General features: G+C 39.6%; 1 protein-coding gene across 1 annotated transcript in view; it reads left to right on the top strand.

Annotated features, from left to right (window-relative positions):
• TM9SF3 (transmembrane 9 superfamily member 3) overlaps positions 1–26167 on the top strand; it is a 56769-nt gene that overhangs the window by 6111 nt on the left and 24491 nt on the right. The window contains exons 2-5 of the mRNA XM_049790862.1: positions 9053–9248; positions 14831–14953; positions 19866–20026; positions 21692–21769. Of these exons, the coding sequence (XP_049646819.1) occupies positions 9053–9248; positions 14831–14953; positions 19866–20026; positions 21692–21769 (558 nt within the window). The remainder of the gene's footprint in view (positions 1–9052; positions 9249–14830; positions 14954–19865; positions 20027–21691; positions 21770–26167) is intronic.

Raw genomic sequence — 26167 nt, 5'->3', positions numbered from 1 at the left:
GGCAACCTGGGTTTTGCTTTCCTAAATGTTTTATGCCAGCACTTTTTCTCAAGAAATGATGGCATTTAGGTGGCTGTTTTTTGTTTAGTTGGTTTTGGGGATATATTCCTTAGTTTTCAAGGGTTACTCTTGGTTCTTCGCTCAGGAATTACTCCTGGCGGGCATGGCAGTCTGGGGATCAAACCTGGTTTAGCCGTGTGCAAGGCAGGCACCCTATCACACTCTTGCCCTGTAGGTGGCTGTTTTGAACCCTTAGTGGTTTTCTGTCTATGTAACTTTTGACTTCTTTATTTTTATTTTACCTGAGTATACCAGTAATATCACAGTGTTCATTCTGAGAAAAATTAATTCATGATTTTTACCAAGGCTGAAACATCTGCGTCTCCCTATTCCCAGCTCATGAACAGTATAGATGTGAGAGGACAGAGATACGGTTCAATGGTAGAACCTTCTCCTTTTTAACATAAGTTAATGTAGCACCACAGCACCAAAAGTGATACTGACTGCACTGCCCTTATACTGAAATCTAGAAACAGCCACCACATTTGTGACTCCTGGATATTGCAGCAGACAACACAAAAGGAAGGGGCTGGGGGGTGAGGGAGTGAGACAGACCCAACCCTGAGGATTTCTTAAGAATAAAGTCCTGGGGCCAGGTGGTGGCGCTAGAGGTAAGGTTCCTGCCTTGCCTGTGCTAGCCTTGGACGGACCGCGGTTCGATCCCCCGGCATCCCATATGGTCCCCCTAGCCAGGAGCGACTTCTGAGTGCATAGCCAGGAGTAACCCCTGAGTGTCACCGGGTGTGGCCTAAAAACCAAAAAAAAAAAAAAAAAAAAAGAATAAAGTCCTTAGAATACAAACCATTACAGGAAAGTTGTTTTTTGGGGGCAGATTAGAGGCTCAAATGAAATGTTTCAGTATTGACTTCAGCTGTATCCTTTTCTTATGTCTGATTTAACTTTTACTCTTTAGATAATGAAATTTGTTAAGTTTAATCTTTGAAATAGATGAAAATAGAACCTGCCCTTTAGATTTTTGAGAGGATATTTGTGTAAACATTGATCTAGCTCTGGCAAACGGTATGCGCTTATTAAGTGTTACTAGCTAAGGCTACTGTTATAAATGTTCTTGAGGTAATGTAAGGGATTGCTTAGTTAAGGGTTTATCTGTGGATTAAGGAATTGAGAGAGGAGGATTTGAGTAGCTCTAAAGGCTAAATAGAAATTATGTGGATAGGAAGGTATTTGGTCAAAAGACATAGCAATAAAGAAGTACAAGAAGAGAGGAAGGGAAGAAAATATTGTAAACACTTTGGAGGGGTATGGTCGGCAGTTCAGAAGTTGATTAAACGTCTGTGCTGCCTTTTTTGAGAACCGGAAAAGGAATTAAGCTTTTCATAGCAGCGTAGAGAGCAGAATCTTAGCTAGCCTCTTCTTGGTGAGTGCCCAGAGAGATTGACCTCATGACGATATTGTTGACATCCATGCTAAGAGTACCCAGATCCTTTTCTGTTCCTCAGTGACATTTTTCCTCCTTCTCCCCAGTTTCATTGTAGATAAGTTCTAAGAAACTCCATTATACTTTTTTCTTATGTTTTGTTTTGTTTTGGGGGGGCACACCTGGTGATGCTCAGGGGTTACTCCTGACTATGCGCCCAGTATTGCTCCTGGCTTGGGGGACCATATGAGACACTGGGGATCGAACCCAGGTTCATCCTGGGTCAGTCACGTGCAAGGCAAACACCCTACTGCTGTGCTATCTCTCTGGCCCCATAGGGTTCCACTTTTCTCAGTGTCATTTCCCCCCAAATTATTTAAAAACTATAGTTTTGTGAAATATTTTGAAAGTGAATTAGAATTATCCTTTCCGCCAGGGGCTGGGGAAGAAGGTCTTACCCGGCCTCTCTTCCTTTGTTATAGAACTGTGACCAAGAAACAGCATTGACAATTGGTGAGGAAAGGGAGGGCCACTAGTTTATTGATGCATGGGGACCCAACCTGGCTGTCACCAAAAAAGGGCTAAGACCCAATACACTTCCTCCAGGGCTTTTATATGCTAGTTACGAAAGGCTTCATTTTATATATACTGTGGTTGTTAATATGTACAATAATTGGTACAATCAGCAATTACTGCTATTTGTTTTAAAGTCCATAAAGACTTTTACTGATTGTTTATGTTCTGTGACCCTGTTCCTGTTCAAGCAACCCTATAGTCCTAGTTGTTCTGTTCTTGTCTTAACTTTGTGATTTATGCCAGTTCATCTTTGCCCAGCTCCTAGAATGGGTCACTCACTGATCCTCCTTCTAATTTTCCTTTTTAACCTTCAAGTGGCATCACTCAGGGAATTTCCAGTAGCTTTAGGGAAAGGAGATTTTTTCCCCCATAAATTAGAATTTCTTCTTTTTTTTTAATTGATTGAGGTTCTGTACTTTATTGTACTGTTAATGATGGTTTCTTGTACACATAATTCCAGTACTATATCCATTACCTGTGGTTGTATCCATTTTCATACTCCTTCCATTTGAACCCTACTTCCACAAATTGAGTTGCACAGATCCGTTCACCTGTTCTGATGCCTTTGACCCTTTCAGTATATCTAAGTAAGTCCCACATAGGAGAGTGTCTGGTTTTTTTTTTCTGATAAAATTTTGATTAATTTAACTCAGTATGATACCCTCATGTTTCATTTCTTTTTTTTTTTTTTTTTTTTGGTTTTTGGGCCACACCGGTAATGCTCAGGGGTTACTCCTGGCTATGCGCTCAGAAGTTGCTCCTGGCTTGGGGGACCATATGGGACACCGGGGGATCGAACCGCGGTCCATCCAAGGCTAGCGCAGGCAAGGCAGGCACCTTACCTTTAGCGCCACCGCCCGGCCCCAATGTTTCATTTCTATAGCTGCAAGTTGTGTCCCTTCTTAAAGCTGCAGAGTATCTATTGTATATATATCCCACAACTTTTTTAGGGTTACTTAAGACTCTGTATCCAGGAATCAATCCTGACGGGCTTGAGGGACCAAATGATTCTGGGAATTGAACCCTGGTCAGCCACATGCAATGCAAGTGCCCTATCTGCTGTACATCTCTCCAGCCTCGGTTCCACAACTTCTTGATCTATTCATTCATAGTTGTGCAATTAGATTGTTTACATATCTTGGCTATTTTACTGAGCTGCCGTAAATGTAGGTGTGCATACATCCTTTTGAATTAATGTTTTTTGTTTTGGGGGTAGAGGCCAAGAAGTGGTATTGCTGGATTGTTCGGTAGGTCTGTTTATATTTGTTTTGGATAAATGTCCATATTGCTTTCCATAGAGGTTGAACCAGGTGACATTCTCATCAGCAGTGGAATTGGGGACCAGTCTCACTACAGCTCCACCAATGCTGCCTTTTTCAAGACTTTTTGATATGTTCTGTTAGGAGATGTTACAGTTCCATAATCATGAGTGATGATGAACACATTTTCATAGCCTGTTGGCAATGCAGATGTTTTATTTTAAAAAGTGTTCCTATTCGAGCCCTATCTTAATCGATGTTGGATTTTTGGTTAAGTTTTGTGAATACTTTGGCAGAGGAGATATTTTTTTTTTATTTTCCTTAGAGTGTTTTGTTATATCTTTTGGGGAGAAGATGTATTTCTAATTTCAAGATATTTTAAGACATTTTCTCTTGAAAAAAACTCTTGTTCTGACCTCACCTTGAAATACTTATTGTCAAAGACAGTTTAGAATTGTGATTAAAAACAATTTTAAGGGGGCAGAGTGATAGCATAGTGGTAAGGTGTTTGCCTTGCATGTGGCTGACCCAGGACGGACCTCGGTTCCGTCCTCGGCATCCCATGTGGTCCCCGAAGCCAAGAATGATTTCTGAGAGCATAGCCAGGAGTAACCCCCGAGCTTCACCGCGTGGCCCCAAAACCAAAATAATAAAATAATAATAATAATTTTAAGTTCATTATAATTAACCAAGGTCTGCATATGCTATTACAGTAAGAGAAAAACATTTTACTGCTGTGTTTACCCTATTTTACCTTTCTGTGCCTATGTAGGAATATTTATATGAGTATTACATATATATTTTCTTTTTCTTTTTCTTTTTCTTTTTTGGTTTTTGGGCCATACCCGGCAATGCTCAGGGGTTACTCCTGACTGCTCAGAAATAGCTCCTGGCAGGCACGGGGGACCATATGGGACACCAGGATTCTAACCAACCACCTTTGGTCCTGGATCGGCGGCTTGCAAGGCAAATGCCGCTGTGCTATCTCTCCGGGCCCACATATATATTTTCTAATCATTATTTTAACTCTTCCCCAAACAAGTCTGAAAACCAATCTGTACATTAGTTGTACAGATTACATCATGCCATCACAACTCTTGCCTATTAAAGCTTTATGGATTTTAAAATGGGCAACTTTAGAATGTGAACTAAAACTACAATCCTTAAATCACTTAAGCCCTGTATTTCAGTCTGTATATAAAATAAACGAGTAATCTATTTTAGTAATAGATTTGTTCAGTGTTCATTGTGTTCAAATGATTATGTATTTTTAAAGGAATATGGAAAATAGGGTTTAGTTACTTTTAAAACATAGAGATGCTTAGAGTGGGTAAGATGCTTGCTTTGCGTGCCTTACCCAGGTTTGATCCCTGGCACCTCATACGATCCCCCAAGCCTGCCAGGAATTATTCCTAAATGCAGAGCCAGGACTAATCCCTGGGTATTTCTGGGTGTGACCCCAAAACAAAACAAAAAGCAAAAATTATGAATATAGTGATTTGTTTAGAGCCCTGCTTTGAGAATTCTCCTGCTGTATTCAAATCTTTGTCTTTCTGATACTTCACCACCCTCTTCCCAGTTCACACCTGGCAGTGCAGACAGGGGTTATTCCTGGCTCTGCACTCAGGAGTTACTCCAAGCGTTGCTCAGGGTATCATATGGGATGCCTATGGTGCAACTCAGGTTAGCTGTGTGCAGGCAAGGGCCCTATTGGTTGTACTATTGCTGTAGCCCCTCTCTGGAATATCTTGAATGAGTAGTGGGATGTGACTATTTCTCAGCATTTGATGAGCATTGAAGTGTAGTGGCATACTTATTTGCCAACTCACCCAAATAAAAATAGTTATGCATGGTGTCTGTAAATATACTTGCATATAAGTGCAGACCTTTGAGTCATTCCTTCATATATGAACATAATGTATAATTTTTCTAAATTCACTTGAAACTGGTTAGCCTGACCCTTTCCAAGGCAGAAATAATAAATTCTTTAGTGCTGATCTAGTAGTTCTGTATTTATTTTAATTATAATAATTATTTCTTGTTAATCATTTACTTATCTGGCTCCTCTGGATTATTGAACCTCTTACAGAGGGCCAGAGAGATGGCTCCGCAGGCTGAGTACATGCTTTTGCATGAAGGAGGACTGAGTTTTATTTTTTAGACTATCTGATTATCTGATACCTCCAAGAGTGACCCTCAGGGGTCCATAAACATTCCCGGGTCTGATCCCAGAACCACCACCACTACCACCCAGAATGAAAAGGACAGTGTTTTACTGTTTATCCTTAACATCTCAGACAAACTTGATACATGTCTCATATATTTAAAAAATCTAGTTTGTTGTTTCCTTGTTGACATGAATAAAATGCCTTATGAAAACGATTGACTTGTGAAACATTTGATATGTATGAAGATGAGGTGATTAAATGTAAAGTTCTAGATTATGGTGTGAATCAAAAGGAAGATGAAAATGCTTTGGGTAGGAGGAGACAAGTCAGTTTTTTTTTTTTTCAAAGCAGAAGGATTGGAGTTTGAGTCCATCGGAGAGGATAGTAGTACCATTAGAAAAGTGGCTAGAGGGGCCGGAGAGATAGCATGGAGGTAAGGCGTTTGCCTTTCATGCAGGAGGTCATCAATTCGAATCCCGGAGTCCCATATGGTCCCCTGTGCCTGCCAGGAGCAATTTCTGAGCCTGGAGCCAGGAGTAACCCCTGAGCACTGGATCCCATTGATATCAGTAGTATGAGAAATTGAACTTGTGCTTCACACTGGATAGGCAGGTGCTTTAGGCTACTCTGCCCTCTTCAGGGTCCCAGAAATTGCACTTTGAAAATGCCCAGTTGTGCTCAGGGCTTACTCCGGTCTTGAACGCAAGAATTACTCCTGGCTCTGAACTCAGGGGTTACTCCTGGTGTGTGCATAAGGGGTGCCAGGGAACAAACTTGGATTTACAGTATGCCAGGAAAATGCCTGACCCATAGTACTATTTCTCTGTTCTCAAAAATGTTTATTTTTAATAGAGAAGGTAAACATTTGGTATTTGAAACAGTTGAATTGGTTCTTCTATCTATGAGATGCTTCTTTGCTCTTTTTTTTTTTTTTTCTGTTTTATTTTGGGGTCAAAATCTGGTGGGACTCAGGTGTTTCTCCTGGCTCTGTACTCAGCAATTACTTCTGGCAGACTCAGCAGACCATATGAGATGCTGTGGTACTTGCTGTATTATGCCCTCCCCACCTTGATTTATTATAATTACATGTTCAGTAGCTGTCTTTTGCTTCAGGCTCAAAAGTTTAGTATGGCAGAGAATAAGTTTTGTTTAAAAATATCTTCAGGGCCAGGAGTAGGATACTCGGATTTCCATGCAGCTGATCCTATTTGATTCCTGGTACGATTACTCTGAGCACCTCCAGGAGCGATCCTTGAGTACTGAGCCAGGAGTCAGCCCTGAGCTCCACAGGATGTAGCCTAAAAATAAGAGACCACCAGCACCACACTCAAAATGTTATCTTCAGGGCCAGGCGGTGGCGCTGGAGGTAAGGTGCCTGCCTTACCTGCGCTAGCCTAGGAGACGGACCGCGGTTCGATCCCCCGGCGTCCCATATGGTCCCCCAAGCCAGGAGCGACTTCTGAGCGCATAGCTAGGAGTAACCCCTGAGCATCACCGGGTGTGGCCCAAAAACCAAAAAAAAAAAAAAATGTTATCTTCAATTACAACACAATTGGCATTTGGTAGCTCTAAATAGGTATTCAGTGATTTAAGTTGTATAGTGTATCCTAAATTGTCCTTAATTTATACTGCCAAATAGAGTTAGGGGTTTAAAAATTACTCTGGTATTTGTTTTTTATATAATTAGAATTTGTTTGTTTGTTTGTTTTTTTGTTCCCGGCGGTGCTTGGGTCACTCCTGGCTCTGTACGAGAAAATCAGTCAGAAATCACGGGGGTGGGGGTGTGTGGGTGTGTGGCACGGGGAGAGATAGCACACTAGCGGGGCATTTACTTGCATGTGGTGGACTCAGGAGGGACCTGGTGGGATTCCCCGCATCCCATTTGGTCCCCCAGCCTGCCAGGAGTGATTTCTGAGTTCAGAGCCAGGAGTAACTCCTGAGCACTGCTGGGTATGGCCCAACAGCCAATCAATCAATAAAGTTTTAAATATGTGTGTGTATATGTGTGTGTGTGCGTGTGTGTGTCTATGTGTGTCTATGTATATACACACACACATATTAAAGAAACAGAAATCACTTCTGACAGGCTTGGGGGACTGTCTGGGGTGCCGGGAATTGAATCACGGTCTATCCCAGGTCAGCCTAACACCCAACACTGTTCTATCTCTTAGGCCCTAACATTAGAACTTTAAGCTTGAAATCTTAAGGATTTTTACTTTGGAAAGATGAAGTCAATTTTAATTTTACTTTGGAAAGATGAAGTTACCTTCCAAAGGTACTTACAAGTCCAAATTTACAGGATCATATTCCACACTATCTACATATACATTGATACTATAAACATCTGGGTATACTTAAGTATATATATTAGATTATATGTAAAGGAGAATATAAAATAGATATCACTGATACTATATGGCAGAGTCACTGGTGCTTTTTTTTTTTTTCTGAAGTAAGTAAGTTTTTATTGTAGCTTATTTAGAAAAACATGAGAGGAGAGAGAAGTACATATTTAAGAACACAGGGTTCTCCGGAGTGGATGTAGCAAAAAAATTACAAAGAAGCAAGGAGATAGGTGTTCCAGAGAGAACAGGGCTTGAAGACCAAGCGTCTCTGGTGCCATTCTTGACTCATTTTAAGGAGAATACATATAATACTTGTTCTTATCTAATACAGGGAAAGATAAAACGATGGCTTGAATGAACTGTAGATGTTTCATAATGTGGTTTTCTTTTTGTCATTTTTCTAATTCTCTGGCAATGGCCTTGGAAAAGGTTAAAAGGACATAGAGCTTTATTTGTGCCTTATGGTAGTGTTAGATTCTTGGAGTTTAACAATTAGTTCTTGGAGTTTAACAATTAATATGAGGTTTTGAATATGTTGAGTTGTTTTCTCCTTGTTCATATTAGCTCGGTGAGACATTGGTTCTAGGTTTACCTATTCGATGGTATTAATCTTAATCTATACAATGCTTCAAAATTTTATTTTCAGGGGCTGGAGTGATGGTACGGCAGTAGGGCATTTGCCTTATATGCGGCTGACCCAGGACAGATAGAAGTTAGATCTCCCAGTGTCCCATATAGTCCCCCAAGCCAGGAGTGATTTCTGAGCACATAGCCAGGAGTAACTCCTGAGCGTCACTGGGTGTGACCCAAAATCAAATCAAAACAAAAACAAAAACAACAAAAAGTCCACAAAATTTTATTTTCATTAAAACTTAAGTTTTAAAAATGTATCTATGCTAATGTTGTCATTTTGATAATAGAGATTATATACATACTTGTTTAAGGTCCTCGCACTTTTCTGGGGATCAGATTCTTTTGGTTGAAGGTTGCACAGGCATTCTGGTGATGCTTGCTAGAGGTCACCATACTGTGTACGCTGGTCATGCTGCTTGCACTTACTAGCCATGTTGCTGAGAGTTGTGCCACTTTTTGTTTTGTTTGGGGTCATAATCTGGGGTGTTTATGGGCAGTTGCTTGCTCTGTACCCAGAAATGACCCCTGGTTGTGCTGGTAGAGCTTACCTTTCATATCTGAGACCTTGGGCTTGATTGCTGGCACTGCAAAAAATAAATACAGTAATTAATGATTTTGTGTTTTCCTCCCCAGTATCAAGATAAAGAAGAAGTTGTCTTATGGATGAATACTGTTGGGCCTTACCATAATCGCCAAGAGACATACAAATACTTTTCACTTCCGTTCTGTGTGGGGTCAAAAAAAAGTATCAGTCATTACCATGAAACTTTGGGTGAAGCACTTCAGGGAGTGGAATTGGAATTTAGTGGTCTGGATATTAAATTTAAAGGTAAGTAAACCTTATTAGTCTTAATAACATAAGTTGGATTCTTTACTAGGGTTTCTCAACTTGGGCACTTTTGGCTATTGATTGGGGTCTTTCATTTTTGTGAGGAACTGTCAGTACAAAGGAGGATGCTCACCAGAGTCCTTGGCTGTCTGTTTATTAGATGTAATAGCATTCTCCCATTGTGACAGCTGGCAGCAAAAGTCTGATTGCCTTAGAAAAATTGCTCTAGATTCAAAAAATGTTTTAATTTGTAAGTTTAGTCTCTTACCTTTATAGATATTCATTAGTAACTAACAAAGATAGATTTGAATATTCATAACATTATAAATAACTGTTGATAAAATTATATAGCCCAACTTTCTTTTTTGTCTAGGGGGCCCTTCTTTTTTTTTTTTTTTTTTTGGTTTTTCGGGCCACACCAGTTTGATGCTCAGGGGTTACTCCTGGCTAAATGCTCAGAAATTGCCCCTGGTGTGGGGGGACCATATGGGACTCGGGGGGATCGAACTGCGGTCCTTCCTTGACTAGCGCTTGCAAGGCAGACAGACACCTTACCTCTAGTGCCACCTTGCCGGCCCCATAGGGGGGGCCCTTCTAAGTGGCGTTCAAGAGCGCTGGTGACCCTAACTGGCAGTGGCTGGCCAGCAGGGCCACAGATTCAGTGCAGGGGCTTCAATGTTCCTCAGAGGCCTCCAGGATTGTACCCAGCAATGCTGAGGAAATCATGTGTTACCAGTAATCAGACTTGGAACAGGTGCTTGTTAGGCATTATGTCCTAACTGCTATACTGTCTCTTAGGCACCTTTCACATGTTTTGTATTCTTGTTCATTGAGCATTGACTTTGCATCATGCCCCCCTCTTCACATAGGCTTCGAATCATGTTCCCTCTTTCTTCACACATTTTTTTTTCTTTTGTCTATTTTTTTGTTTTGCTTTGTTTTGCTTTTTTTTGGTCACAGCTGGAGGTTGTCAGGGGGCCATCTAGGGTGACAAACCCTGATAACTGTGTATAAGACAAGCATCCAACCTGTTTTACTACTCCTTTAGCACTTCCATATTTCCTCTGAAAAGTGTTTCTTGGTAAACCCTCCAGTGATTAGACTAGAAAGATAAATTTAAATATGCCATTTCTTGATATGGCTACAAAGGCCTTTATAAAATCCTTTTGAAGTTGGAAATGTGGGACATAACATGATATATGGGAGTTTTGAAAGCTCAAATCCAATCTTGTATCATTGGCTTAGAATATATGTAGTACTTTGTTGTATTAATTTACCCTCAGTAGCTGTATTATGGAGATACCTATTTTATCAGGATTTTGGAGTGTAGTTATTATGTTCCTTTGAAGTTTGTTCCTGCATGGAACATTTTATTTTATATTTATTATTTTTGTCCCACACCAGCTGTGCTCAGGGTTTACTCTGGGCTCTGCATTCAGGGATTGCTCCTAGCAGGACATAGGGTCCATATGTGGTACCAGGGATTGAACCAAAGGTTGGCCTTGTGTAAGACAAGCCTGTTTCTCTTTAGTCTCAGCCCTAAAGCTGGCACTTATCTTTCAATATCTGTGGTTATCTACACATCTAGGAGTGTCTCTTCTGTTTTGCAACACCAAACCCTTTCCTCCTAAGAATGGTTTTTGCTTATTTGTAGTCATTTGCCATAGTCTGTCTTCCATTTCCCAACAATTTGTTCAAGTTTTTTTTCCTCATTGTCGTCTGTGTGTGTTTGTTCCTACATTCTTTTCATTACCTTTTTCATTATAATAATGGTGTTTTAAGAAGTAAAAGATGTGCATCTTAATGTAAGGTTAATGTGTCTTGTTTAATTGGAGTGTGGGAACTTAAAGCAGTATTTTATGCCCTTGGTTTTAGTAAAAGTGCTTTAGCTAGACCAAATAATTTGAATTTTGTGTTGAATCTGAAATTTTAGTATTTTAAAAACTTGGTATTTTTGATTACTTAAGCCTTGCATAATCTCAAGTTTCTAAAGCTTGAGGTTTGGGGGGGGGGTTGGGAGGTATGGAGTGGGTAAAAGGAATTTAAATCAGAACCTTAGAGAAACAAAATGCGTGTTTCAAGATTGGACTACATTCTGATCTCAAACATGGACCTTTTTTTTTTGTATTGAAACTCTGGTAACATTGTTTACCTCCAACTTCACATCAATCCTTTGTTTTCAAAGAAGTATGTGCATTCCCCCCACCCCCTGGCTTTAGTAGGGGTTGAAGGTTAGTACACAAAATTAAGAAACTTTACCGATAAATGTGAAGGAAATTAGAATCACCCAGCAGTTACCATTAACAATATATTTTTTTCTTTTGCTTTGTTTTTGAACCACATCCAGCACTTTTGTGGGACTACTCTGGGCTGTATGCTTGGAACTCTTTCCTGGTATTGAACCTGGGCCCCCACATGCAAAGCATGTATTTTTATGTAGGCCATTAGATGTTTGATTGATCCTTGGCACTGGATTGATCCCCTCTCCCAAGCACAGAGCTGGGCATAGTTTTAAAGTATTGCCAGAACAAATACCCGCCACCAGCCTCCCAAACAAAACAAAAGAAGTCTGCTATATTATTACATGTATGTTTGATTCTAGCAAGAGTGTCAGTGACTTTACAGATGTGGCTGTGAGGTCTTCCACATCAGAAACCTATTGCTGCTCAAGCCTGGACCCTGGCTTTAGTTCTTCTTCTTTTTTTTTTTTTGCCACATCCAGCAGTGCTCAGGGGTTACTCCTGGGCTCTGTACTCAAAAATTACTCCTGGCAGGCTCAGGAGTAATGGGATGCTGGGAATTTGAACCCAGTTCACCAGTGTGCAGGGCAAACACCCTATCTGCTCTGCCTCTGGTTCTCACTTTGACCTGTGTAGCTGTGATTGTCTGCTGTCCTTGGTTCCTTCTCACATTCTAGGAATGTGAGAACCTCTTATTGCCAGGTCTCCGAATTAGTTTTTCCCAAGGAACTCACATTTTTAGCCTTTCTGTTCAACCAGGTTTAGCCATTATAAGAGTCCTAAACAATGAATTCTGTTTGTTTTTCGACCACATCTGGTGATACTCAGGTTATTTCTGGAATTACTCTGGGTGTGGTGCTCAGGGGATCATATGGGATGCTGGGATCAAACAGGGTGGCCAAGTGCAAGACAAGTACCTTCCTGCTGAACTATTTCTCTAGCCCCGTAAAAATCTTAAATTCTTTGCTGCTTAAAATACTTGGTTAGAAAATATATGTGGGAGTCATTGTAAATTTCTTCTCCCATTTTGAGAATAAAATCTATCATTCATGACACTTCAGTGATTTTTGCCATTTTTGGTTTTCGTTTTCTCCACTTTGGGCAAAGCTGGAATAAGGGGAAACTGGGTTGGAGAGATTGTACAGCATTTGTCTTATACATGGCCAATCCTCAGTTTGATTCCCAGCATCCCATTTTGTCACCCAAGCCCACCAGGAGTGATCCCTGAGCACTGTCGATGTGACCTATCAACCAAAAAATAAAATAAAGGGAAACTATTTTAATTGTTAAGGATTGAGGAAACAACTCTTCAGTCTCTGATTGTAGGGATAGAACTAATTTTGTTATTTGTCAGAAAAATGTAGATTAGTTATGGTTCAGCTACATTTTAAGAAGCTTTTTTTTTTTTTTTTTTTAAATTTGGTTCTTGGGCCAGGGCCAGTGGTATTTATGGCTTACTCCTACTTGGTTAGGGATCACTCCTGATAAGGCTGGGATCAAAACTAGATGGGTCACATTCAGGGCAACTGCAGCTGTGTTTAAGAAGTTCTAATCAACATTGAAATGTTTTCCTAAACATTTTCCTTACCCCTTTCCCCTTTCCCCTTTCCCCTTCCCCCTTCCCCCTTCCCTTCCCTTCCCCCTCTCCTACCTTCCCCTCCCCTACTCCTCCTCTCCCCTTACCCTCCCCTCCCCCCTCCCCTTCCCTTTCCTTCCTTTCCCTTCCCTTCCCTTCCCTTCTCTTTTCTTTTCTCATCTTTTCTCTTCTCCTCTCCCCTCCCCCTCCGCTTCCCTCTACTCGCATTCCGTTCCTTTTTTGGGCCTCACTCAGCAGTCTTCAGAGCTTCTGGTTGTACTCAGGGATCAACTCCTGTTGGTGCTTAGGGAAGCATATGGATTGCTGAGGATTGAATCTGGGTCGGTTGTGTACAAGGCAAGCACTTTGCCCACTGCACTATATTTCTGGCTCTGGTCAATTTTCAAAGATATGTAAGGTAGAGATTATTTGAGATTTTTTGTTTTATATTTGTTTTGGGGAGAGTTTTTTCCTCATCACATACAGCAGTGCTCAGGACTCCTGGCTTTTCGCTCGCTCCTGGCCCAGCTTAAGGCAGTGTTTTTCAACCTTTTTGTGCAAAAACATACTTTTCTCATGGGGAAAAAAAACCCACGAAGCACACCACCACTAGAAAATGTTAAAAAAATTTAGCTCTGTGCCTATATTGAGTTATATAAAGTATTCTCTTGAGTAGGAATCAAATAAACACAAAGACATTATTTTATAATTATTATGAAATAATCTAATGATTGGTCTATTTGTGAGTTGAAGTCGCATGTTACGAATGAAATTGGAATTTTTCCCACGGCACACTAGTTGAAAAATGCTGGCTTAGGGAACTTTATGGAGTGTTCGGGATTGAATCCTGGTCGGCCACGTGCAAGGCAAGCACCCTATCCACTGTACTATTGTTTCTACTCACTGTACGATCACTCCAACCCAAGGTAAAGACCATATGAACAGTATCTAGTAATAATATTTACCAAGGTAGTCAAGAGAGGTAGGATTGTGACTAGGTAGGATGAGTAGTACTCATGCCTAGTTTGACACTGTCGGAGTCAAAGAGGGAAATGATTTCTCTCTAGAGGGTTTTCAGGGAATTTAGAATAGTTAGCCTGCTCGATTGCTTGCCTTTTAGCTAATTATGAAGAGACTCTGGTAGCCTCTGGTGACTTGGCATTTCCAAGAATGTTTAAATTAGTATCATAGAGATCTGATCGCTAGAAATTGTTTTAAGTATTTTTGAGGGTGTGTTTATATCTAATGAAAACCTCTATGTATTCAAATTTAAATAATGGTATTAGTGTTTACATTTTAAAGTTACTTTGTAAATATTCTTGTCAGATTTTCTTTAGAAGGGACGTGTTCTTTAAATATTAATATGATCTTTTAAGGATTAACATTCTTTTACTGTGAAAAATCTTAAATATAGGGGCCGGATAGATAGCATGGTGGTAAGGCATTTGCCTTGCATGCAGAAGGCCGGTGGTTCAAATCCCGGCATCTGATATGGTCCCCTGAACCTGCCAGGAGCGATTTCTGAGCATAGAGCCAAGAGTAACCCCTGAGCGCTGCTGGGTGTGATCCAAAAACAAAACAAAACAAAAAACACTCAAATATACATTAAAAAAATAATTGATACTCCCCTTTCCCACCCATTTGAACCAGAGATTCAACAGTGAATATTAATTTTAACTTCAGAAAATGATGGCTTTTTTCCTTACTTTTTTTTGGTAACTATTTTATAAACCAGTACACTAACTTGTAAGTTTTATTTCATGCAGATGATGTGATGCCAGCCACCTACTGTGAAATTGACTTAGATAAAGAAAAGAGAGATGCATTTGTGTATGCTATCAAAAATCACTACTGGTACCAGATGTACATTGATGACTTACCAATATGGGGTAAGTTCTATTTAAAGTTCGGGAATATTTACCTAATAAGTTAAATTTTATATGATGACTGTTATATGATTATACACTTAATTAGTAAACAGACTTTCACTGTTTCCATAGGTTGGTTTTAACACTTTATTTTATTTTAAAACTTTTATTGAAATCATGGTGATTTACAAATTTCTCTTTATAGTTGGGTTTCAGACATACAGTGTTTCAGGGCCAATTCACCACCATTTTAACCTTCCTTCACTAGTGCATCCTAGTGTACATTCCATGCCACCACCCACTGCACCCCAGCCTGCCAGTATAAAAGGCCCTTTTTAAGTTTTGATTGTTAAAGTTTGGGGTTCATGATATTATTGTTGTTGACTCTGGCTTGGATATTTAGTTCTGTCTTTTCTTTTGTTTTTGTTTTTGTTTTTGTTTTTGGGCCACACCCAGCGATGCTCAGGGGTTACTCCTGGCTGTCTGCTCAGAAATAGCTCCTGGCAGGCACGGGGGACCATATGGGACACCGGGATTCGAACCAACCACCTCTGGTCCTGGATCGGCTGCTTGCAAGGCAAACGCCGCTGTGCTATCTCTCCGGGCCCTGTGTCTTTTCTTAATACCACTGATGGACCTGACCCTTTGACCCCTATACTGCATCCTTTCATATTTGAACTTTAACACTAATTTTATGATTTCCTCTTATTTGAAGTGTTTTTGATATAGCCAAATGTTTATACAACATTACCGTTTTCTCATTTTATTGTTATTTTTATGATCTTATTACATATTATTCCTCATGCTAGTATATATAATACTTATTCTTTCAATATAGTCAAAGGGATCTAGGGATGTGCAGTACAGGGGTTTGGGCACACAATGCAGTTACTATCTTCTGGTACCACATGACTTACTGTGCAATGCCAGGTGTGGCCTTTCAGCATCATGAGCATCATGGAACATGACCCTTTTGATCTGTAGCACTGTAGAGCCTTAGCAATCAGTTACTGGCTTGATTTTGTTTTCCGGCTACCACTAGGCTCTCCCCGACCCCACCTTCTAAAAAGCAAAGCAAAGCAGCAGATATAATCAAAGGAAGTAATTTGGATATTGAAGTTTAATCTGACTCTTGTAGAACTGTGGTAGTATTGTTTTGTTTTTGTGTTTTAGACCACACCCAATGGTGCTTAGGGCTTACTCCTTACTCTGTGCTCAGGGATCATTCATGGTGGAGCTTGGGAGAACATATTTGGTGCCAGAGACCTAACCCAAGATGTCTGCGTTGCAGGGCAAATGTCTTACCCATTGTCTTATTCCTTCAATTTCTGGATTTTAGGTGTTATAATCTCTTTTGTTTGAAGCCCCAATTGATTTTTTTAGAGGATGAGTGTTCTAGCTGTCTCCCAACTGTGCCTTGCAGCCCATGTGGTGCTGGGAATCAAAGCCTGCCTTTAAGCATTCGAAGTATGTGCTCCAGCCCTTCCAGATAATTCTCCAGTGCCTAGTCCCTTGAATGTCTTATTTTATAGTTTATTGTTATTTTCTATACATGTTTAGATGTTTTTCTTCTCTCTTTTTAAAATATTTGGCACTTACCTGTTTTAGTAAGGCAAGAGCTGTGCCATAATTAATACAATCTTTTGCATAATCTAAAATTTGTGTTAGGCTTGATTTAGTTATTTAAAATGCAAAGAATAGTCCGTTATAGTCAGCATGTTTGATGTCTTAGGACTCCTGTTCATATTTATTATTAATAAGAGATATTATAATTTTTATTGATAATTACTATTAAATTTGTCAAGCAGCTGTGTTCATGAGCACATGAACATGAAAAAACAAAAAACATTTCAGATCAGAATTCACTGTAAGATATTGAGAAGAAAGTTAATTGAGATAGAAGTATATGCAAATAGGGGTCAGAGAGGTAGCACAGTGGTAGGGTGTTGCCTTGCACACAACTGATCCAGGACAAACTGTGATTTGAATCCTGGCATCCCATATGGTCCCTCATGCCTGCCAGGAGCGATTTCTGAGCGTAGAGCCAGGAGTAACCCCTGAGCGCTGCAGGGTGTGACCCCCCCCCAAGTAGAATTATATGCAAATAAAGAATTATGCATTACTGCTGTGTTGCATATTAATTAGGACTAATCAGCATTTATGTAAGAGGATTATCTATATCTGTATATATAAAGGAATTAACATTGCATTATCAGAGACATATCTGTGCTCAGAGTAGCAGAAATAAGTGCTGAGTGATTTCTTTTTCTTTTTTTTTCCTTCTTTGGCTTTTGGTTTTTGGGTCACACCCGGCGGCACTCAGGAGTTACTCCTGCTCTGCACTCAGAAGTCACTCCTGGCAGTCTCAGGGACCATATGGAATGCCAGGATTCAAACCGAAGGTCTGTCCTGTATTGGCCATGTGCAAGGCAAATGCCATACTGCTGTGATACCACATCAGTCCCAGTGCTGGGTGTTTCACTGAAGTTATCTTAACCTGTAGTTTAGGAGAACTCATCAATCTAGGTTTTCTCTATTTTTTGGAGAAAAAGTAGGTTCCTTCCCTGTTCTTTCCCCATTGTCTCTGGGATTCTTGTCTATAACCTTGTGGTGGGTTTTTAATTTTGCTTAAAAAGAATTTTTTTTTCGAGCCGGAGAGATAACATGGACGTAAGATTTTGTCTCGCATGTAGAAGGACGGTGGTTCCAATCCCGGCATCCCGTATGGTCTCCTGAGCCTGCGAGGAGCGATTTCTGAGCTTAGAGCCAGGAGTCACCCCTGAGTACTGCCGGGTGTGACCCAAAAACCAAAAAAAAAATTTTTTTCCTTGGGGCCGGCGAGGTGGCGCTAGAGGTAAGGTGTCTGCCTTGCAAGCGCTAGCCAAGGAAAGGACCACGGTTCGATCCCCCTCCCCCGGCGTCCCATATGGTCCCCCCAAGCCAGGGGCAATTTCTGAGCGCGTAGCCAGGAGTAACCCCTGACATCAAACGGGTGTGGCCCGAAAAACAAAACAAAACAAAACAAAAAAAATTTTTCCAGTAAATTCTATGGCTCTCCTTTCTTGTCTTTAAAATCTTTTTAGTTTTGACAGCATTGGACATTTTTAGGAATAATTTTCAGTGTTAGAATGTCTGAATCTTAGATTCCTTATCATAATAATAGTAAAAATGTCTGACATATCTTTTATTTTTTTCAGTTTTTTAAAAATAATATATTTAAGCACCATGATTATAAACATGTTTGTAATTGGGTTCACTCATAAAAAGGACGCCTTCCTTCACCCAGTGCAACATTCCCACCACCAGTTCCCTATCTTTATCCTCTCCCCACCCCCTACCTGTATTTGAGACAGGCATTCTACTTCTCTCACTTATTAATAACATGGTCTGACCAATCTTGATAAAGGTTTCTTTTATTTAGGTCTTTAAATGCCTAAAATTGGTGTAATTGTGCTTTTCACTCTTCAACTCTTAGAACCAGTGAATAGGCTGGTGAAATTATCAGAATGATTTTGTTATTTCTTTGTTGCCCCAAACAAAACAAAATCTTTTTCCTTTTATTTATAGTTATAAGGTACATTTGATTACTAAACAAATAAAAAAGGATCAGTTTTCCTCCTAACACAGCACACTATATGACTACAGAGAAAGGCCTAAGGAGTATTTAGGAAGTGTCTAAGTCTAGACAGGGACCATTGAACAAATTTCTGATTATTAATATCCAAGAGATTCATACTTCTGTCATGCTTTTTGGTCTTCCCTTCCAGGTTAGTATGTGTTCATTTTAAACTATTACTTTATTAACATTATCTTCAGTCTTCACCATTCTGATGACTTCCCAGAGATTAATCCACTGTTGAGAAGATCATTTAAGTTTGGTGTCCATATTTACATGTGGATGAGTGGCTAGGAATACCCATTTTCAGTAGCCATAATTTTAGATAAAATATGCTGATACTCTGTATGTTTTCTGTTTTGTTTGGGGGTCATATCCAATGATGCTCAGGATTTTCTCCTAGCTCTACAGTTGGGGATTATTCCTTTTTGTGCTCTAGCGATCATATGGGATGCCAGGGATTGAATGCAGTTTGGCTTCATGCAAAAACCTTGTCCGCTGTACTATTGTTCCAGCTCCCATTGAGGTCTTTTGTTTTTAGGTTTTTTTTTAACTTCTAAATGCTTTTTTTTTTTTTTTTTTTTTGGTTTTTGGGCCACACCCAGCGGTGCTCAGGGGTTACTCCTGGCTGTCTGCTCAGAAATAGCTCCTGACAGGCACGGGGGACCATACGGGACACCGGGATTCAAACCAAACCACCTTTGGTCCTGGATCGGCTGCTTGCAAGGCAAACACTGCTGTGCTATCTCTCCGGGCCCTCTAAATGCTTTTTAGTCATTATTTTCTAGTTTTAAATTTTAGTTTTACTACAACTAAGTGAGTATTGGTAAAGATGATGATACTGCTTTTCTGAAATACTTTCTTAAGGAGAATACACTATAAGGTAGTAATTATTACAGTGAAAGTAATATTCATGACAGTCATGAACTTTGAACATTAAATTAGTAAGGAGAAGGGCAGAGTTAGTACCTTACTAACTGCCCATCTGAGTTCTATCCCCCACATCCCTTATGGTTCTCTGAGCATCACCAGGAGTAATTCATGAGTGCAAAGCCAGGAGCAACTCCTGAGCATTGCTGGGTGTGGCCTCCCCAATCCTCCATTCCCCCAAATTGTTATGTATCACTTGTTCACCATAGTGCATCCAAAGTTTGTGTTTGCCAATTATGTAAACAAACATAAGTTTAGTTTGAATTTTCTATGTGCTCATGATAAAGTATGATTAATAATAATTGTTTAAAGCTGTTGGGGGTACGTTTAGCCTCATATATTTAAAATGAAGTAATAATACTTTATAAAGTGTTACTTCTTTCGTAGGTATTGTTGGTGAAGCAGATGAAAATGGAGAAGATTACTATCTTTGGACCTACAAGAAACTTGAAATAGGTTTTAATGCAAATCGAATTGTTGATGTTAACCTAACTAGTGAAGGAAAGGTTAAACTAGTTCCCAATACAAAAATTCAAATGTCATATTCAGTAAGTATTATAAAATATGTATAGGACTAGTACCTATAACCTAATGTCAATAATTGTGATTTAGAATTGTAGTTGTGTGTTGCAGATGTGGGAGGTGGTTCCTGGGTTCTTATACTTGGACATAGAATCGAATTTTTGAGGAGTGCAGGTGATGACTTGCGGCTGACTAAGAGCAACTGGTAAAGTTGAGGGGATTGCTGGGGTACCAGTAGACACAATATACTCTCTGCTCACTGTTCTTGTGTTTCCCCGAAAAGGATTTTATGGAGATCACAAAGTAATTAAAACAGGTATTTATTTAAAGAGAAGGAGGCAAGTGAAGGAAACTAACACCCAGCTTCTGAAAATGAAGTAAGAAAAAGAGAAAATAGAAAGGACATTCCTGTGAGCATAGTTCTGGAGTGTGGATGCAAAGGGGGAACACCAAAACTTCTTTGCTTCTCCTCTTTGATGGTTTCAAACTTCTACCTTTCCTATTACTTCCCATGCTCTATCCCACCAAGTGAGTGACTTACCTAAGGTCTGAAGTCCTGACCATAATTGAGTATTTTCATGGTAGCAGTAAACTATCAAAGAGTACCAGTAGGCATGATTTTTGATATGTTTAAGTATTTGGTGATTATAATTATGAACTATTAGTCACGAAGAGGTCATCTAGGTCTGACCTGGACTCCCTTTCCCCTGCTAATTATGGAAAGGGGAGAGACCTTGTGGGATGTCAAAACTGGTGATGTTTTTCACTATCTTGAATTAGGACTGATGCTGTGTTTGAAACCTTGCTGCCAGGCAGTATAGTTGCTTTGCTTATTACCCTTCTAGAAAAGACAGGCTTTGGATTGTATTTATTTTTCTTCTATTCTCACCTCACTGAAACCTGGCACACTTATGATTTAACAACAGTCATTATCCTAAATGTACCATTTTCTCTTTACTTTGCAAATGCTTTGCTGAATATGTAACGTTTTGTAGCTGTTGTAGAAATTTAGAATGTGTAGTTAAGGGGCCGGAGAGATAGCACAGCGGTAAGGCATTTGCCTTGCATGCAGAAGGACGGTGGTTTGAATCCTGGCATCTCATGTGGTCCCCTGAGCCTGCCAGGGGGCAGCACTGCTGGGTGTGACACCCCCCACCCCCCCAAAAAAGAATGTGTAGTTAAATGGAAACAATAGAATATTACTAACTTTTTAGGGCTGGAATGTGGTTCAGTGGTAGAGCACATATCTCAAATGTGTAAGACTCGGGGTTTGGTCCTCAGAAACTTCAGAGAAGTATATTTCTATGACATAAATGATCTTCTAATAGCAAGAATTTAATTCAGATCCGTAGTATTAAGTGACACTTAAGCATTTCTAGGACCAACCATTTATTTCTGCAAATTCAGCCATTATAAATGGTAGTTAGCTAAGTGTCCTATATTCTTACTGTTATAATTTAACTTATTTCTCCTTCTCCTTCCCCTTCTCTTGACTGGGGAGGTATAAAGTTGTAAGTTTCATAAAATTCAGAGGAAAGTTGGTTGACTGACATACATGCTTTAACTTCCCAAGTTAGCAATGATGATGACTTTTTACCATTTTTCTAGTTTAAGTGTGTGGATCATTTAAAATTTTGCTATTTTATTATCATATTTTTTGCTTATTAGCCTTGACTTGGAATCTTTTTCAGGTAAAATGGAAAAAGTCAGATGTAAAATTTGAAGATCGATTTGACAAATATCTCGATCCTTCCTTTTTTCAACACAGGGTAGGTAAATTCTATATTTTACACTGCTTATAACTGGATTTAAAAGATAAAACTAAAGGTGATTTCAATTGTGTGTTCAGAGTCATAGGATGATACTTTTATAGTATTAATCAAAAACCCATTTATCATGCCTGTAATTTAAAGTAGTGGCTTTTTTCTCTTTCCTATTTAAACACTGGTTACAAAGTTATTAATGATTAAGTTTTAGTCTTATAGTGTACACTGTATGAACATTTTCACCCATGAACATTTTTTGCCACCAGTGCCCCCAGTTTCCTTCCCATCCTCCCTTGCTGCCTGAATTTGACATTTTATTTCTCTCTGTGTCTTCCTCTCTCCCTCCCCTTCCCCTTTTTTTCTTTTACACACCGTGGCTTGCACTATTATTAACAAAAAGGTATGATGCATATCACTTAATGTCCGTTCAAGACCCAGTTATTGTCCAGTGTAATCATGTAGTAGTAATCCCTTCTCTATTCTAACTGCACTGCTGTGCTATTTGTGGCAGTTCCCTACCATGGACTAGTCCTTCTGGCCCTCATCTCTATTGTCTGGCCCTCATCTCTATTGTCTCTGGACATTGTTACTTAAATAGTGACTTTTAAAAGAAGTTAATTCTGTGAATCAACTGCATACCAGTGCTAGTTCACAGAAATTTCATCCACTCTGTTAAAGTTGCCACTTATCTGACAGTGATTTTTCAGCCAGTGCTGAAACACAGGTTTCAGCTGAAAAACTGCTGCTTCACAGGTTTCAGAAGGCTGAAAATCATTGGATTAAAACATATACAAGGAAGAATACAGAATATAGAACATAGTTCAAAAATTAATTTTAATTTTTAGGTTTTTTTTTTTAATCATACCTAGTAGTGCTCAGGGATTATTCCAGATCTGCATTCAGGAATTAACACCTGGTAGGCTCGTGAACCAAATGGGATGCCAGATCAGACTCAGTTTGACCTTGTGCAGGACAAACACTACCCACTGTGCTATTGCTTTGGTCCTCCAAAGAATCACTTTTGGGCCCGGAGAGATAGCACAGCGGTGTTTGCCTTGCAAGCAGTCGATCCAGGACCTAAGGTGGTTGGTTCGAATCCCGGTGTCCCATATGGTCCCCCGTGCCTGCCAGGAGCTATTTCTGAGCAGCCAGCCAGGGGTAACCCCTGAGCACCGCTGGGTGTGGCCCAAAAACCAAATAAATAAATAAATAAACAAAGAATCACTTCTATTATTAAGCAGTCTATTACTGAGTAATGTGACTTATGTTTATAGTCAAATAGGTTTCATAATATTGAAACACAATTAGATATACATGATGCACATAGACAGACAGTGCTGACTATAATCAATTACCCTATAGGGCCACCTGCCCATTGTTGTTGTTATTAAATTAATATATTAATATAATAATAATAATTATTATTTTGGATAAAGGGGGCCAGAGAGTACAGCCGTACAACAGGTACTTGCTTTACATGTGGCCAACCTGAATTCTATCCTTGGCATCCTGTATGGTTGCCCAAGCATAGCCAACAGTAATTTCTTAGAGAAAATCCAGAAATAAACCATAATATCTCTGGGTGTGACCTAAAAATCAGCAACAACAACAACAACAACAACAAAATGGTTCAGGGCCATAGCACAGCAGATAGGATATTTGCCTCAACACACAGCCACCCTGGGCTTCGTTTTGGCATATGGTCTCCTGTATACCTCTAGGAGTGACTTCTGAGTGCAGAGCCAGGAATAACGATTAAGCACCACTAGGTGTGACCATAAACAAATGCGAATTTTGGAGAACAGATGTTTGTATCTATCCTCTAGGATGGTGTTAATGAATAGAATGAAATCAGCAGGTTTTTTTTTTTATTAAGTGGAAATCCTATATAGAATGAAATATTACAAAAAGAAAGAAAATATCTGCTATGACCCATCAATAGATGTAAGCTTTATATCAGATCCTATGTCTACTGGTATTGTTGCTATTTTATACAGGGATTGTGTGATTTTATATTGTAAAAAATTAGATTTTGTTGGGCCAGAGCAGTGGCGCAAGCAGTAGGGCATTTGCCTTGCACATGCTAACCTAGGATAGACCATGTTTGATCCCCCGGTGTCCCATATGGCCCCCAAACCAGGATCGATTTCTGAGTACATAGCCAGGAGTAACCCCTGAGTGTCACCGAGTGTGGCCCCCCCCAATATATAACCCCCCCAAATTAGATTTTGTCATGCTGCTTCTCGTTAGAGATAGAGATAGAAATAAGGATAGAGTAGGACATAAGGGGATTTTTTTTTTCTTGATTTGCCGTTCTTCTGTGGATATTTGTTGTTCTTGGTTTAGGGTATGGAGGATGTTAGGCCACACTCAGTAGTGTTTAGGACTTATATTCAAGAATCCTGGCAGTGTTCAGGGAACCATATAGAGTGCAAGGATCCAAGTGTGGTTGGCTTCATGTAAAACCAACACCATAACTCTATATTTAATCTCTCTAGCTCCCTCTTCTATTTTTCGATAAGAATTCTGAAGTTAATATTTTGGGGATGGGTGAAGGATTCGAACCACCATCTGTTCTGGATCGGCTATGTGCAAGCAAACACCCTACAGCTGTGCTTTCTCTCTGGCCCCACATTGGGTTTTTTTTTGTTTGTTTGTTTTTGTTTTTGGACATTACATTATATTAGTTTCATTTGGCCCATACGTTGTTATTTTGGATCTAGTGAATAGCTTTATAGTCATTAAACTAGCCTACTGATAACTATACCTGTCTCAGTCAGTGCTCAGGGATCACTCCTGGTGGGCTCAGAGGACCATGTGGGCTACTGGGGATCAAACCCTAATGGCCACCTATTGTACTATCTCCAACTCCTGAAACTTATTTTTGAGATAGATCATTTTCATTATTACTGCTGAGTTTGATCTGATCTCCTCTTGCGTCATAGGATAAAAAACACTACTTGGGATTTAAACTTCTCCTGGAGCTGTAAACCCCACCCTCAGTGTTGCCCATAATGCACAGGAAGTTCTGAATGTGGTAATGGCTAATGTTCAAAACAAAAATAGCCTCAATATTTAGATAAAAACTTTTGAGAATATGATGAATGCTCTTAATTTATTTTCTATTGAGTATCTATGCCTGCCTTGCAGTTCACTAGTTAATGGCCGCCTTCTTGTATTTTCACCAGTTTTGAAGTGTGCCATATTTACTCTTGCAGCAAATATTTATTGAGCACCTTGTATGTGTCAAGCACTGTTATATAAGTGAGAAACATTAGATTTAAAAGGTCACATACCTAAGCCCTCTTGGAGTTGATATTCTAATGGGGGAGATGTTTGTTTTGATACATTGAAAATGTTTAAAAGAAAAGGCTGTGAGACAAGAATGCCATCAGGGTGAGTTGTAATTTTGAATACATATAAGCCTCTTAATTGGGCATTTGAACAAAACCTTGAAGGAATTAAAGGAAAAAGGAATGTGAATGTCCTGGTAACGCCTATAAAAAAGCATGTTTGTTGAAAACCTGCTTGGCGTGTTTGAGGAAGAGCAAGGTGTGGCAGAAGCAGAGTGAGTGGATTAGTAGTAGATGAAATCAGTTGGCTGCTATATAGACATCAAGTGCAAAGAGGAGGGGCAGTTGTATGACAAATCTCATTTAGTTTAAAAAATTATTATGTTGAAAATAGGTTGCATAGGGGCAAGGGAGATGCAGGCAGATAATGAACAAGCTGTTAGTAAAACCAAATAAAAGTGAGTAATGGCTCAAACCAAGATATCAGTGGTTAGTATATAGATCAAAATGTATTTTGATGATAGGGCCTGAAGCAATAGTACAGCAGATTGAACTCTTTCCTTGCACACAGTTGATCTATGTTCAATTCCTGGCATCCCATATGATCCCTTTGAGTTTGCCAGGAGTGATTCCTGAGTGAGAGCCAGGAGTAAGCTCTGAACATCACCAGATGTGGCCCCAAAACATAATGAATAAAAGTATTATATTTTGATGGTAGAATCAATATGGTTTTCTTTCTGAAAAATAAAATATTAAAGAGAGTTGGAAAAGAGCTTGTGTATTGCGCATGAATGTTAAAAGTAGCACAATCAACATGAAAACAATGCATTTGTAAGAGCTTTGGAGGGGGAAGATCAGTCTTATTTGTACCATGTTTTGAAGTGTTTGGTAAGGCATCTAGTGGAATTACTGGCCAACTAATTAAATATATTCTGAGATTCAAGAGCAAGCTCTGGGCTAGATTCAGATTTTGCTGCCATTGGTTTCTAGATGGTATGTAAAGCTATGCCTGATATCATTTCTAGGGAAGTGTATGCAAAAATGTATACTACCAGAGAGGAAGTATAGCTGGAAGGTGCTTGCCTTGTATATAGCTAACCCAGATCTG

Source organism: Suncus etruscus, chromosome 17, assembly GCF_024139225.1.
Source record: "Suncus etruscus isolate mSunEtr1 chromosome 17, mSunEtr1.pri.cur, whole genome shotgun sequence".
NCBI lineage: Eukaryota > Metazoa > Chordata > Mammalia > Eulipotyphla > Soricidae > Suncus > Suncus etruscus.
The sequence above is the reverse complement of the archived record's forward strand: the minus strand, read 5'-3'. Positions and strand labels throughout refer to the sequence as shown.